Source organism: Oncorhynchus gorbuscha, linkage group LG01 (genome assembly GCF_021184085.1).
Source record: "Oncorhynchus gorbuscha isolate QuinsamMale2020 ecotype Even-year linkage group LG01, OgorEven_v1.0, whole genome shotgun sequence".
In the NCBI taxonomy this organism is placed as follows: Eukaryota; Metazoa; Chordata; class Actinopteri; order Salmoniformes; family Salmonidae; genus Oncorhynchus; species Oncorhynchus gorbuscha.
Genome location: NC_060173.1, coordinates 14,246,282 through 14,258,000, shown reverse-complemented (window position 1 = coordinate 14,258,000; position 11,719 = coordinate 14,246,282). Strand labels below are relative to the sequence as shown.

General features: G+C 41.5%; 1 protein-coding gene across 1 annotated transcript; it reads left to right on the top strand.

Annotated features, from left to right (window-relative positions):
* The first annotated feature begins 1,266 nt into the window (after positions 1–1,266).
* On the top strand, positions 1,267–9,915 carry rassf9 (Ras association domain family member 9). The gene is made up of 2 exons (XM_046345477.1): positions 1,267–1,468; positions 7,960–9,915. Exons 1-2 carry the CDS (start codon positions 1,422–1,424, stop codon positions 9,296–9,298), a joined length of 1,386 nt encoding a protein of 461 aa, XP_046201433.1. The 5' UTR covers positions 1,267–1,421; the 3' UTR covers positions 9,299–9,915.
* Positions 9,916–11,719: the final 1,804 nt, after the last annotated feature.

Genomic DNA, 11,719 nt, shown 5'->3' with positions numbered 1-11,719 from the left:
CTCAATATATAAGAGGTAGAATGATGTCAGAGGACCACTCCCCCCCCCCACTCCCTCCTTCATCCTCCATTCCTCCATCCTCTCCCCCTTCCATATCCCCCTTTCTCTCTCTCTCATCACCCTCTCCCCCTCTTTCTCAACCTATGAGCCCTGGCGCTGTGTCATCTTGACATCAGACGTCATCCCCGCGTCACACATCAGGGTTTTGCATCATACAACTTCTAGATATGGTTATTTTCATATGTGGTTATTTTTATTACTTTAGAGTGGGTAGATTGATTGGTTTTCTGATTTGTTTGTGAAGGAGAGCTGTGTGTCTGAAGTTGAGGACCCCCCTGTTTCACTGGGATTCAGAGACACACTCTCAGGGCTCTACAAATACTCTATAAACCTTATTTCTGGATGTTTTAGGTGGTGTCTAAATTAAGATTTAATGGTGTCTTATCAAGCCTAGATCAATGTGGTCAAAGTAAAGTTGTACCCCTCTTCTTACCTTGAGACCAAATGCTGTGAATTTATAACTATGGGTATAGGGAGTTTTATTATAGGAGTTGTATTATAGGCTTATTTTCACCATATTCAACTATCAAACAAAATGTGTGTGATTATTATATTATATTGTTTTCTTATTTTTTTCCCCCAACGATTCCATTGTCATATATTTGAAATAAATAAATACATGATTTGTGTAATAACCATTTTGTGTATTAATATATTAACAACTTCTATCAAAAACCCTTGGCTACTGGTAAACCCAAACAGCGATTATGTATAGTCTAATTGTACCATACATAGGTCATGCTATCGTGATGAAAATGCACTCCCGCTAGACGTCAGTCTCAAGCAAATTATGTCTACTTGCTCTTCATTGCGCATTTAAATGCTGCCTAGTGGGCTGTAATAAATTAATACATTACTGGATTGTGGGAAACCATTAACTAACACGACTATTCTCAAGTGATCACAGAGATGAAGTAGTCCTTATATGAAAAACATGAACGCATGAATGATTTGCTCTCTCTAACAGAAATGTGAATATCGATATTCCCACTGTATATCAAAGAAAGTTGCCCCCCCCCCCAAAAAAAAGATATTGGCTTCTGTTCTGTCCTCTTTTAAAACGGCAAATGTATGCTTTGATGTGTTGGTCATTATAAAGAACAGTTTTGAACGCGCAAAATAATTGCGGCTGAGATTTACGCCTCCATTTTTGGATAAACGCCACCCTCAGTTTTACGATGGGGCGGCCTCTCACTGAAGTGCGCTATGACAAGCGTTCCGATTTGGGACAGTGTTCAACTTTTTTGTGAGTGACAAACCTACACCAGTTTGTGAAAAAGTCACGGACGTCCTGCAATGCAGTGGCTGTAACCCATTTTGGCAGCATTTTGGATAATTGTGTTTCAGTTGAGCGGCTTGCTATGGCTCCATTCGGGAAGAACTTTCTGAAAGCGCGTTTGAAAAACAGGTAAGATGTATTTTTCAGTTCTCACCTGTTGCATTCAGAACTGTAGAATACTATATATGAGGCACATTTAACATGTGGAGGAGGGAATTTATGCTCCCCTGCCAGGTACTAAATATAACTTATTTTACGTACATAATCGTTTTATCCATCTGACCAAAAATACCACCAATGTTGCTGTTCAACAATTCACCTCTCATTTCCGAGTCTATTGATGTGAGAGAAAACAGCATAGGCTATTTTTGCATCTCCTCCAGACTATGATATACTATAACTCTTTTGTATTTAGAATGTTCTCCTGCTCAGTGAAGGTAAATGGTGCCATTTTTTGTTGTTGAAATTGTGGGAGTTTTTTGTTCTGTAAACAGGTGAAATGGCAATTTTAATGTTGTAAGTAGACTGTGTGTGTGTGTGTGTGTGTGTGTGTGTGTGTGTGTGTGTGTGTGTGTGTGTGTGTGTGTGTGTGTGTGTGTGTGTGTGTGTGTGTGTGTGTGTGTGTGTGTGTGTGTGTGTGTGTGTGTGTGCGTGCGTGCGTGCGTGCGTGCGTGCGTGCGTGCGTGCGTGCGTGTGTGTGTGCATTGCATTGTGTGGTGATGGGAAAGTGTGGCTGTCAATATGTCTAAGTCAGACCAACTCTAGACACTGCAGATGAACAGATGACTGTGAGCAGACTCCTGTCAGTCAGTCAGACTAATCATGACAGTAGTGACTTTCAAGTGGTCATAACATGGTAATAACATAAGAACACATACATGTCAGGCCATGAATAATACCTACGCCACCACATTGTAAACCCTTGCCAAGGTTTGTTTTGACACTCAAGGCCATGTCACATCAGCTATTACTAGGGTTCATATAACACTGGAGAAAGTGTTCAGAAAATGTCAACACATGTTTAGTCTGACATGGAATTGCATAAAAATTATATGATCATTTCAAAACAATTTGCGCAAAATATCCATGTAGACTTTGGTGTGGAGTTAAGCCAGAAAGACGTATCATTTGGAATCTAATAAGAGTTGACCCGCTCTTAAGATGCAGACTAATCTGTAATTAAACCTAAGATAGTTTTTCATAAAGCGTTTCTACCTGAGAGATTGTTCAGTGGGAGAGAGCATTCCTGGTTCAAGTTTAGAGGTAATCCTGTCATCGACACTTGTATAATTTGCTTGAGCAATTTCCTTAAGTGGCTCGGTTCCCTTTTTGACGTTTCATGGTCCCAGATAGGCTAGACCACTGTACATTGAAAGGTATTAAAAAATGTATTTGTTGTTTAGCCGCGAGCGATGATGTGTCAAATAAATAATTGTTTCTTTGTTAAAATACCTAAATGCAAGCATTTGATGGGTTCATCTAAAACCACCATCTAATGCCTCCCTGCTTAATGGACATGTTGCATGTGGTCATGCTTTAGGCTAGTCCACATCTAGGATGCAGGAAAGATGCTTGTTGTTGGAACAGCTCCAATCTACTCCAGTATCTTAAAACATTTTTATAGAGAAAAATAAATAAATTGCTTTTGTTTGGCTGAATGAACTTTGCTGACACTCTTAAGTTTGAGAGTATGTTTTAGACACTTCTTCAGGCATTCATCACTAACCCTGATTGTGGCAGTGGCACCAGTCTGACACTAATGTATTTTCATTGCACACACAGCTGACGACAAGTGAAGTATTTATCTGTCTAGTCCGACTGTCTTTGATGACTTCAAACAGTCTCAGCTCAAGTTGCCTCAGTAGATATGTCATTTTTTTCATGTTGTGTAGTAATTACCCAGCAGCTTGGCCAACTATAATTATCTCACGTTTTCAGATCTCTAGATATGTCAATTTAAGTTGTGTAGCAAGGAGATACACCAAGTTGGATTCATTCCTAAAGATTGGCTTCGATATATCCTAAAGGGGAAAAAAATATTCAGCATGATATACTGTAGTTCTATTCGATGTCAGAATGTGTAGATAGACACGAAGCTTGGTTATATTCAGCTGGATCAAATTAATTTACCCTGGAGGTCAAGGCAATTAAAATTTGACCCATTGAAGCATGTTAGAATATGTAGATCACGTGTCAAACTCATTCCACGGAGGAACGAATGTCTGCAGGTTTTTGCTCCTGCCTTGAAAAGGTATTGATGAATTAAGGTCACTGATTGGTAAGGAACTCCCCTAACCTGGTTGTCTAGTTCTTAATTGGTCACAAATTTAAAGAAGAAACCAAAAACCAGCAGACAATTGGCTCTCCATGGAATGAGTTTGACACCCCTGATGTAGATAGACAGGAATCATGGTTATGTTCAGTTGGATCAAGACAATTTACCCTGAGAGTCAGACAATTCAGATTTGACCCATTGAAATGATCAGAAAACAACATACTTTCATTTAAAAGTGGATGCCACTTCTCTTCACAACCATATAATACAGTAAGGACTCTTCTCCAGTGCTGCACCGGCCCGGGAGAGACGAGAATAGGGTAAGGGCGTAGATTATTTTGTCTTTTCTCCCAGATGCCTATCTGACTGGGAGTCATCCTAGAGATCAACGAACCCAGATAGAGAAGTGATGTTATTTCCTTCCAAATCCCTCATCCTCTTAAGATAAGAGCCGAAAACTGTGTGCCTCTCCAGGCCGCATCCCAAATGGCAACCGATTCCCTATTTAGTGCACTACTTTTGACCAGGGCCAATAGGGTAGGCTGCCATTTGTGAGGCATCCCCTAGGATGGCATTTAGAACACAGAGGACCTAGTCTCCTCCTGTTTCGTCACATGATAGTACCCTCCACGTAGTTATTTGTGTTCGGGAAACTGCTTGTGGGACATGTCTTTACACAGACAGGATTAACCCCACTTACTGTACAGTACAGTATTCGCTCCCATTTTCTTCGGGCCTTATTTCATTGAATGGATGGGCTTGGATTACATATGAAAGATGATGATGGTTTCTAGTATCTTTAGAAGGATTTAGATGTGAAACGGTCTGGTGCGTTCACTCTATTACAACTCTTCCAAGAACCGTTCCTGTCTTGCACTTCAGGCTCTGTTACTTTTTCTATGTTCTTTGAATATGGATGTAAAGCAACATAACCGTTCCGTTTATTCCATTACAGCGATTAATATTAGCCCTTCCTCCAATATAGCTCCTTCCAACAGTCTCCACCGATATATTGTAATCTAGTGTAGTCACTTCCCACTCAAACTAGTCTTGATAACAACAGCTCAACAAATGTTTACGTTCATTGTATCACAGATGGGCAACTGTCACAGAATATCAATAGATCCATGTTTCCCTGTTTGTCTAGTTGATAGTGTCACTCAGTCAACACGTTGTGACATAGAGTAGCGCTAATAATTTGGCCTCACTTGTTGGGACTTGTTCAAACTTTAAAGAAAATGCATTTGGTTCTTCAGTGTAAATTTTCCATGGGTGGTTTTTTAAATTGATGAGATGGTCTTTACTGTATGAAATGACTGTTATGATATGTCTTAGGGAACAAGAAGTGCTCTAGCAATGTGAACTATGAATGCTGTGGTGTTCCAACGTAGATCACAGAAACATACACACTGCATATCACCTGGTAGTTTCATAGAATAGAGTTTCTCCTCCACATCAGTCCTTTATGTACTTCCAACGTCTACTCAGGGGTCAAGTGTGCTTGCTCAGGTTTCTGTAGATTACTCTGCATTTAGCTCCCTATTAAATGAGGAATTATTGAATGACACAGGTTTGACATTAGCAATGACATAAAGTAGGATATAAAACCTACATGTATGTAGACTTTGATAGTATGTAGTTTGTATTTAGTTTTTTTTTAAACGATTGGCTCAAGTTCATCAGCACATTCATGTACATTTCTGTCATAAAGCACTGTATATAATTTTCTCAATGTAGACCTGTAAGGGCGCCCACATACGTTCCTGCCCAAACCATAACATATTCCCCAGCTATGCATATGAAGTGACACACCAGTTCACAGCCCTCATGAATGTATTGGCTTTGATTAAATCAGCCCATTGGCCCATGCAGACTTTGTATTTGTCCAGGCAGGGAGTTGGCTCGAGAGGAGACAAACAGTTCCCAGTGTTACACAGTGTGTATGTCTACTGTTTTGGCACCGACTTCACTGTTATCTTATCACCGGTTAAGTGTCAACATGGTTGTCCTCAGAGTGAGAGAGAGCAAGTTGTACCCTCCTCTTCTCCTCACTGAGAGAGAACACGTTTTGACACAGGTCTCTGCTTCGGGTGCTGTCTCAAACGTAAGAAAAGGGCCAGTGAACTATGCCACTAACCATGATGTGAATATGTATCAGTATCGGATGGGAACTATTCCCAGCACAGCTCACTGTTAATATGACATCCATAGAGACATACTCACACAATATACCCATATTCCTTGCTCGTGTTAGATTAGGTGTGCACCTCATGTTCCATATTTACACAGCTCTAGTTATGGAATTCATGTTTTCCTCCTCCCTGTCCATAGACTAGTATTCTGTCAGGAAGTAGCAGGATGTTGCCGTTGTTCCACTGATTGTGGCCCTGCAGGACAAACACAGGTGCTTCCCTTCCTCTAATGTTCTGCCTTCCTGTGACTTCCTGCACAGCTGAGGGTTTAGGTCAGCTGGCCCACCATAACACTAATTGTATGTGTGTATGTGTGAATGCATGCTTGTTTTCACATGTGTCTATGGAACTTTTCTGTGTTTAAAAAAATGTATTTTTCAGTTAATTTGGGGGGAAAAGGCCCCATGGGAGTGTACAGTACTATATCTACCATACTCTACTGTTCTCCTCACTGAGAAAGGAGAAGGCAGTCTTTAAATCTCGAGAGACAGAAGAGAGTCTCCGATTTCTCAAGTTACTGAGTGCTCCTTGGGTTTCCAAGGGAAGAGGTGGAGGAATGGTTAGGTCAAAGTCGTCATGGTGATTGTCTGTGAATGCTGGAGGCGTGTCGAGGAGATTGTTTTCCCTCTCTCTGCATAGCTCAGGTATTTGCATTCCCTTTTCATCTCCAAGGGTCTCCATAACCATTAACTAGCCTATTGCATTGTTGCCTACATATCGCATTCCTCAGGCCTCGTTCAGCTCAGAGTTTACACAATGCTCCACCTGTGTGTTTTTATGCCCGTTGGAAAACGTAACACTACGTGGTGATATCGCACTGTATATCAGCTAAACCCAACACTTCACGAGGAGCTAAGCTAGCGGGGATTGGTTTTTCCGTTGAACTCTTTTGAATGAGGTCGTTTATTGTATATTTCTCCCATCACTGACTGTACAGTAGACATGTGCGTCAGATACGTGTGACGTACTGTGTCACTACTGTGTCACTACTATGTCATCCAGGGGCCACTCTGAAGCTTTGTTCGTGCCTGGTAGAGAGATGATTGACATTGCCTCCAGGGTGCCTGAAGAGCTTGATGTTAGCCCAACCTGGATCTTGGGGTCAGAGAAGGTTAACTCTCCACAGACAAACAGAACAGATATAGACTAAGATACCCTTTTATCCAACAGTCAGACAATGGAGTCAGTACCAGATACCAAGACTAGGACCAGACTCACCATATCAGACACCTAACCAAAACCATGTGTGATATGATCTATGATCTGATGGAGTTAAATAATGAAAGTACATACAATAAGAATGATATGGATACTTTGGTTCTAGAATGTTGCAGTATTTGGCCTTTGGACATAGGATGCAGTTAAAGGACTTATTTAGATGTTCTTATATGAGATATTAAATTAGATTCTAGGGACATTAGCCTGAAAAATATTAGTCAGTCAGCTACTGAAGACATCCGATGTTAACAGTAGCATGTATTAAAACATTACAAAGTTCAGTGCCTTGTACTGCAACAAAATTGCCATGTCACAAAATGCTATCTGGACATTACGTTTGATTATTGCTTAATGTGATTAATGGGTTGGTATCTGCGCTGCACTGCCTCGTTTGATCTGAACTGCCCATGGCTATGGGGTTTTCCCATCATGGAAAGGAGACAAAGGAATGAAACATTGAGTTAGATAAGGGACATAATCAAAAGCCGATTTTGGAGGCGATTTTTTTCTCAGGTTTTTATGGTCCAGACAAAAAGATAATGAGGGCTTTGGAGTGAAATAGCTCCGAACGGAATCATAAAGTGATCATGTCTGATGAGTAAGAGGATGAGTAACTATTTAATAGAATCAGAATCGGAGTGCTGAGCAAATTGAGTGACTACATTTTCTGCTCATCGACTGCCTTGATGACCACCAACCAACCATAGGATGTGCTTTTTCCCAAAGCAATTAGGCTAATGAAATGACACGTCAAAACTAGGTTTATCCATAATTGCACATCATTGCATTCTGGGACATTTCATGCTGTTCAACGGTTATTTCAGTTATACCCATTGATGTCTAACACATACAGTATAACCAAGTCTTAACATATCAGAACCTGTTGACTATTCAAACACCAAAATTATTATGTTTTGTATTTGTCTTTTTCCTAGAGCGAAGGACAAAGATGACAAGGAAACGGTGCTAGGAAAGGAGATCCAGGTGTCTGTGTGTGATGAGGAGAAGGTGGTGTGCGGTGTCACCAAACACACAACGTGTGCTGACATAGTGCAGGCCTTGCTGGACGACCACAAGACCATCCCTGAGAACAAGAAAATTCTGCATGGCGACCCTAAAGACTTCTGCCTGCTAGAGCGCTGGAAAGGCTTTGAGAGGGCTCTGCCCCCATTAACCCGCATCCTCAGGCTATGGAACGCCTGGGGAGACCAGCGACCGTTCATCCAGTTCACCCTGGTCAAGGCCAGCGATTTTGTACCCCAAGCAGGCTGCAAGAAGGGGGCCAAATTAAAGGGGGCTAAGGGGGCTAAGAGATGGGAGCAAGGCCCGGCCCAGTACTCCCAGTCGCTGCCAGTGGAGAGGCAGAAACGGATGGTGAAGAAGGCCTTCAGGAAGCTGGAGAAGATCCATAAGGAGAAGAGGGTAGTGGGATCTTCTCCGGGCAGCGAGGAGATAGACAGGATGGTTCAGCTACTTATCCAACAGGACCACACCATCCGGCATCAGATCCAGAGGATGAGGGAGCTGGACTGTGAGATGGAACGCTTCGAGATGGAGCTGCAGGGAGGACAACAGGATACAGAGCTTCTCCATGAGGGATTCTCCTCACTCTCCCCGATCTCCTTCCCCCACAGCCACATCCAGAACCTGGACAGCCAGCCAGGGGTTTCAGAGCAGGAGCTGCTGCAGGAGTGCGTGTATACTAGTGACGGTGTGGCCCAGTTGGAGATGCAGCTGCTCAGGCACGAGGAGCTTATAGCCCAACTGTCCCAGGACATCGACGTAGAGCTGACGAGGGCCATGTTAACGTTGCCGGAGGTCCCCGACAAGGATACTCAGTTACAGGGGGCAGCGGCAGGGGTAACTTCTGACCCAGACCAGTCCTGGGAAGCGGCAGAACTGGAGAGACTGCAGGCCGAACTGAGGCTAAGTCTGCGCACCGGCGTGTCCCTTCACATCCAAACGGCCCAGCTGGAGAAGGAGCTGAAGGGCTATGAATCCGCACTGTTTTCCAAGGACCAGGATTGCTGGCAGCTGGCTTCCCAGCTGAGCACACTGCAGGTGGGGGACAGCGTGCAGGAAACGCCCAGGCTCGGGACTATGAAATGCCCGGCTCCATGCATTGTTCCACAGGCAGTGAGACTGAAACACAGCCTGTCCCCTACAGATGTTACAGACACAGACTCAGACACAGGGATCAGCTCCACACACAGTCAGGACTCACTGTCTCCTTGTCTGGACATGATCCTGCCACTGCTGGACACTGATGTCTGAGATGTCTGCCTCTCTGGATTCCCCTCAGAAGGCAATACACAATCCCGCTATATGCACTATTTGCCTGGCGGACTAATTTGAGACTGTATTAATCATTGAGTTACACTGACACATTTGCTACTTCAAATGATAATACTATTCCTACTTTTGACGTGCCCATTGCATGACACTTCTTTAAGTATTAATAGATTGACCAAAACACAAAACATAAAATGATTGTTTTATATTAAAACATTCAGCAGACCTTTGTAGATGTAGAATTTTACCGTTCTGCCTTTGTTATAAACTGTAAACCATTATCTATTCATATTTTCTTCATAAGCTATAAGATATAATGTCACAGAGATTCATCAAAATGACAAAAGAACAATGAGATGTAAGGGAAAACTATATTTATTTGTGTTCTTGTTTTGGAGCATTATACTATTTGTTACTGTATGTTTATATACATTCCAAAAGCATATGAAGCCAAACTCTACATTTCTCAATATGTGTGCAGGTAGTCACTATCATTCATGTAAAATGAAAGCCTTTTAAGCTAAATATATATATATATAAATGTACATTCTTTACTGCAACAATAAAGGCATGTTTCTTAACAATTCTTAACATTTCTCTAAAACTCCATTAGGGATTCCATCGATTCCACTGGAGATGCTCGCTAGGTGAGCACGAACTAAAGCGAACAGTCTTTTCTTGTCAAGGTATTGCTGACATAGGTAACATAGTGTATTCTGGGAAAACCAGGGCTGGTGGTGGAAAAGCAGGGGATATCTATTTCACACACTAATTGCCTGCTTCTCCCCCCTCTCTAAGCCTCTAAGTAGCTCTGGCAATCATGAAAGAGACTGAACATTACAATGTGGAAGGCCATGTCACTGGTGCCTTGCCCAACTCGTTGAATGAACAAGGGGTGGAGTGCTTTAAGCAGGCAGTTTAGCCCAAATTGGATGAAAATCAGATACCTCTGAATGTATTTTCTGATGTCTATAGAGATCCCACATCTTAAAGATGTTGGTTATGATATTGCACAACATAATATGAGGTCACATTGTTAGCTACTGTATCTAGTGTTCTTATGAACGACTACTTAATGTAATGTAGGTGCACCCCATTTCTGTGATTTGGTAACAAGCTTTGTGCTGATTACTTTCCCCGACCCTCTGTATTAACCATTAAAGGGATAGTTCACAGCAAACACAACATTTACATGATTTTCCACTTATAGTACCCTGGTGGATGTTGGCAGATAGTACATTAGTACATATTTAGCTTATTTTGGATATTTCAGATTCCTTTGGCAACCACAAGGGCCAATGATGAAAAGAAGCCAACAGGGCACATCATAGCTTGTTCTTAAAATAATGAAAAAGTTCTCAAAGTGTATTTTTCGCTGCACATTACTGGCCGATATCCCAGAGGGGAGAAGTAAAGAGTCAGGAGTTTGACTGGGTCCAATGAGTTTACCTGTCTACATCAGATCAGCTGGAGATAAAAGCCTCGCAAAATGACAATTACAGTACTGCTGGATTTTTTTCTTCCTGTTGTGGCAACCTCAGCGTTAGCAATTACTACAGGCCAGTTTGGACAAACAGTTATTTGTGGATTAGGATGGTCTTGGGTTGGGAACGATGCTAAAGACAATAATGGCTGAGTTACAAACTAAACATACTGAGATGTACAGTATGTTCAACATTAGAGTACAGGTCCTTGAAATAGCTGTGGTTTAGAATGCCATGCGTGTATGTGCAGTCTTTAAAGCTTCTGGTGCCCTGTCCGTGAGAGAGGTGTCTGTAATGACTCGATTGCTCTTTATTAATTTCCAAATACTGATTGTATTGCTTGAAAAGTTTTAAGAACGACTATATCTGCACTGTAAAACACTAATGTTTTTGATAAAGCCTAGCACATATTCTCTATTCACAGAGAGTGAAACACCACACAACCTAACTTACAATTATCACCTTCTACTGCACCCCAGTCCATTTAACACCACTGACAATGGTTTCATTTCATTATCAATGTATTATGACTAGTAATATCTAGTAAGGACCTCTTGCACTCTTTTTATAGCAAGCATTATTAGCAAACAATGGACGTATCAAACTAGAAAATTTCAAATGTCTATGTAATATTTGTATCTCAAAAGAAGGAATATAATATTGAGATAATTGCTCAAATTATATTGAATACATAATGCGACATGACACATGACACATGACACATTAATTGATTAAAATGTGTTAATTTTCTCATGCTGTCAGTGCTAAGTTGTTTTAAAAGAACTTAACTATTTTCAGTGGTCCTTGAGCGTTCTGATCACAGGGATCAAACAATGAACTCAACTCTGTCATTGACAAAAACAGAAATAACAAGATCATAGAAAGTTTCATATGAATTATTTGATTCCAGCATTAGGCA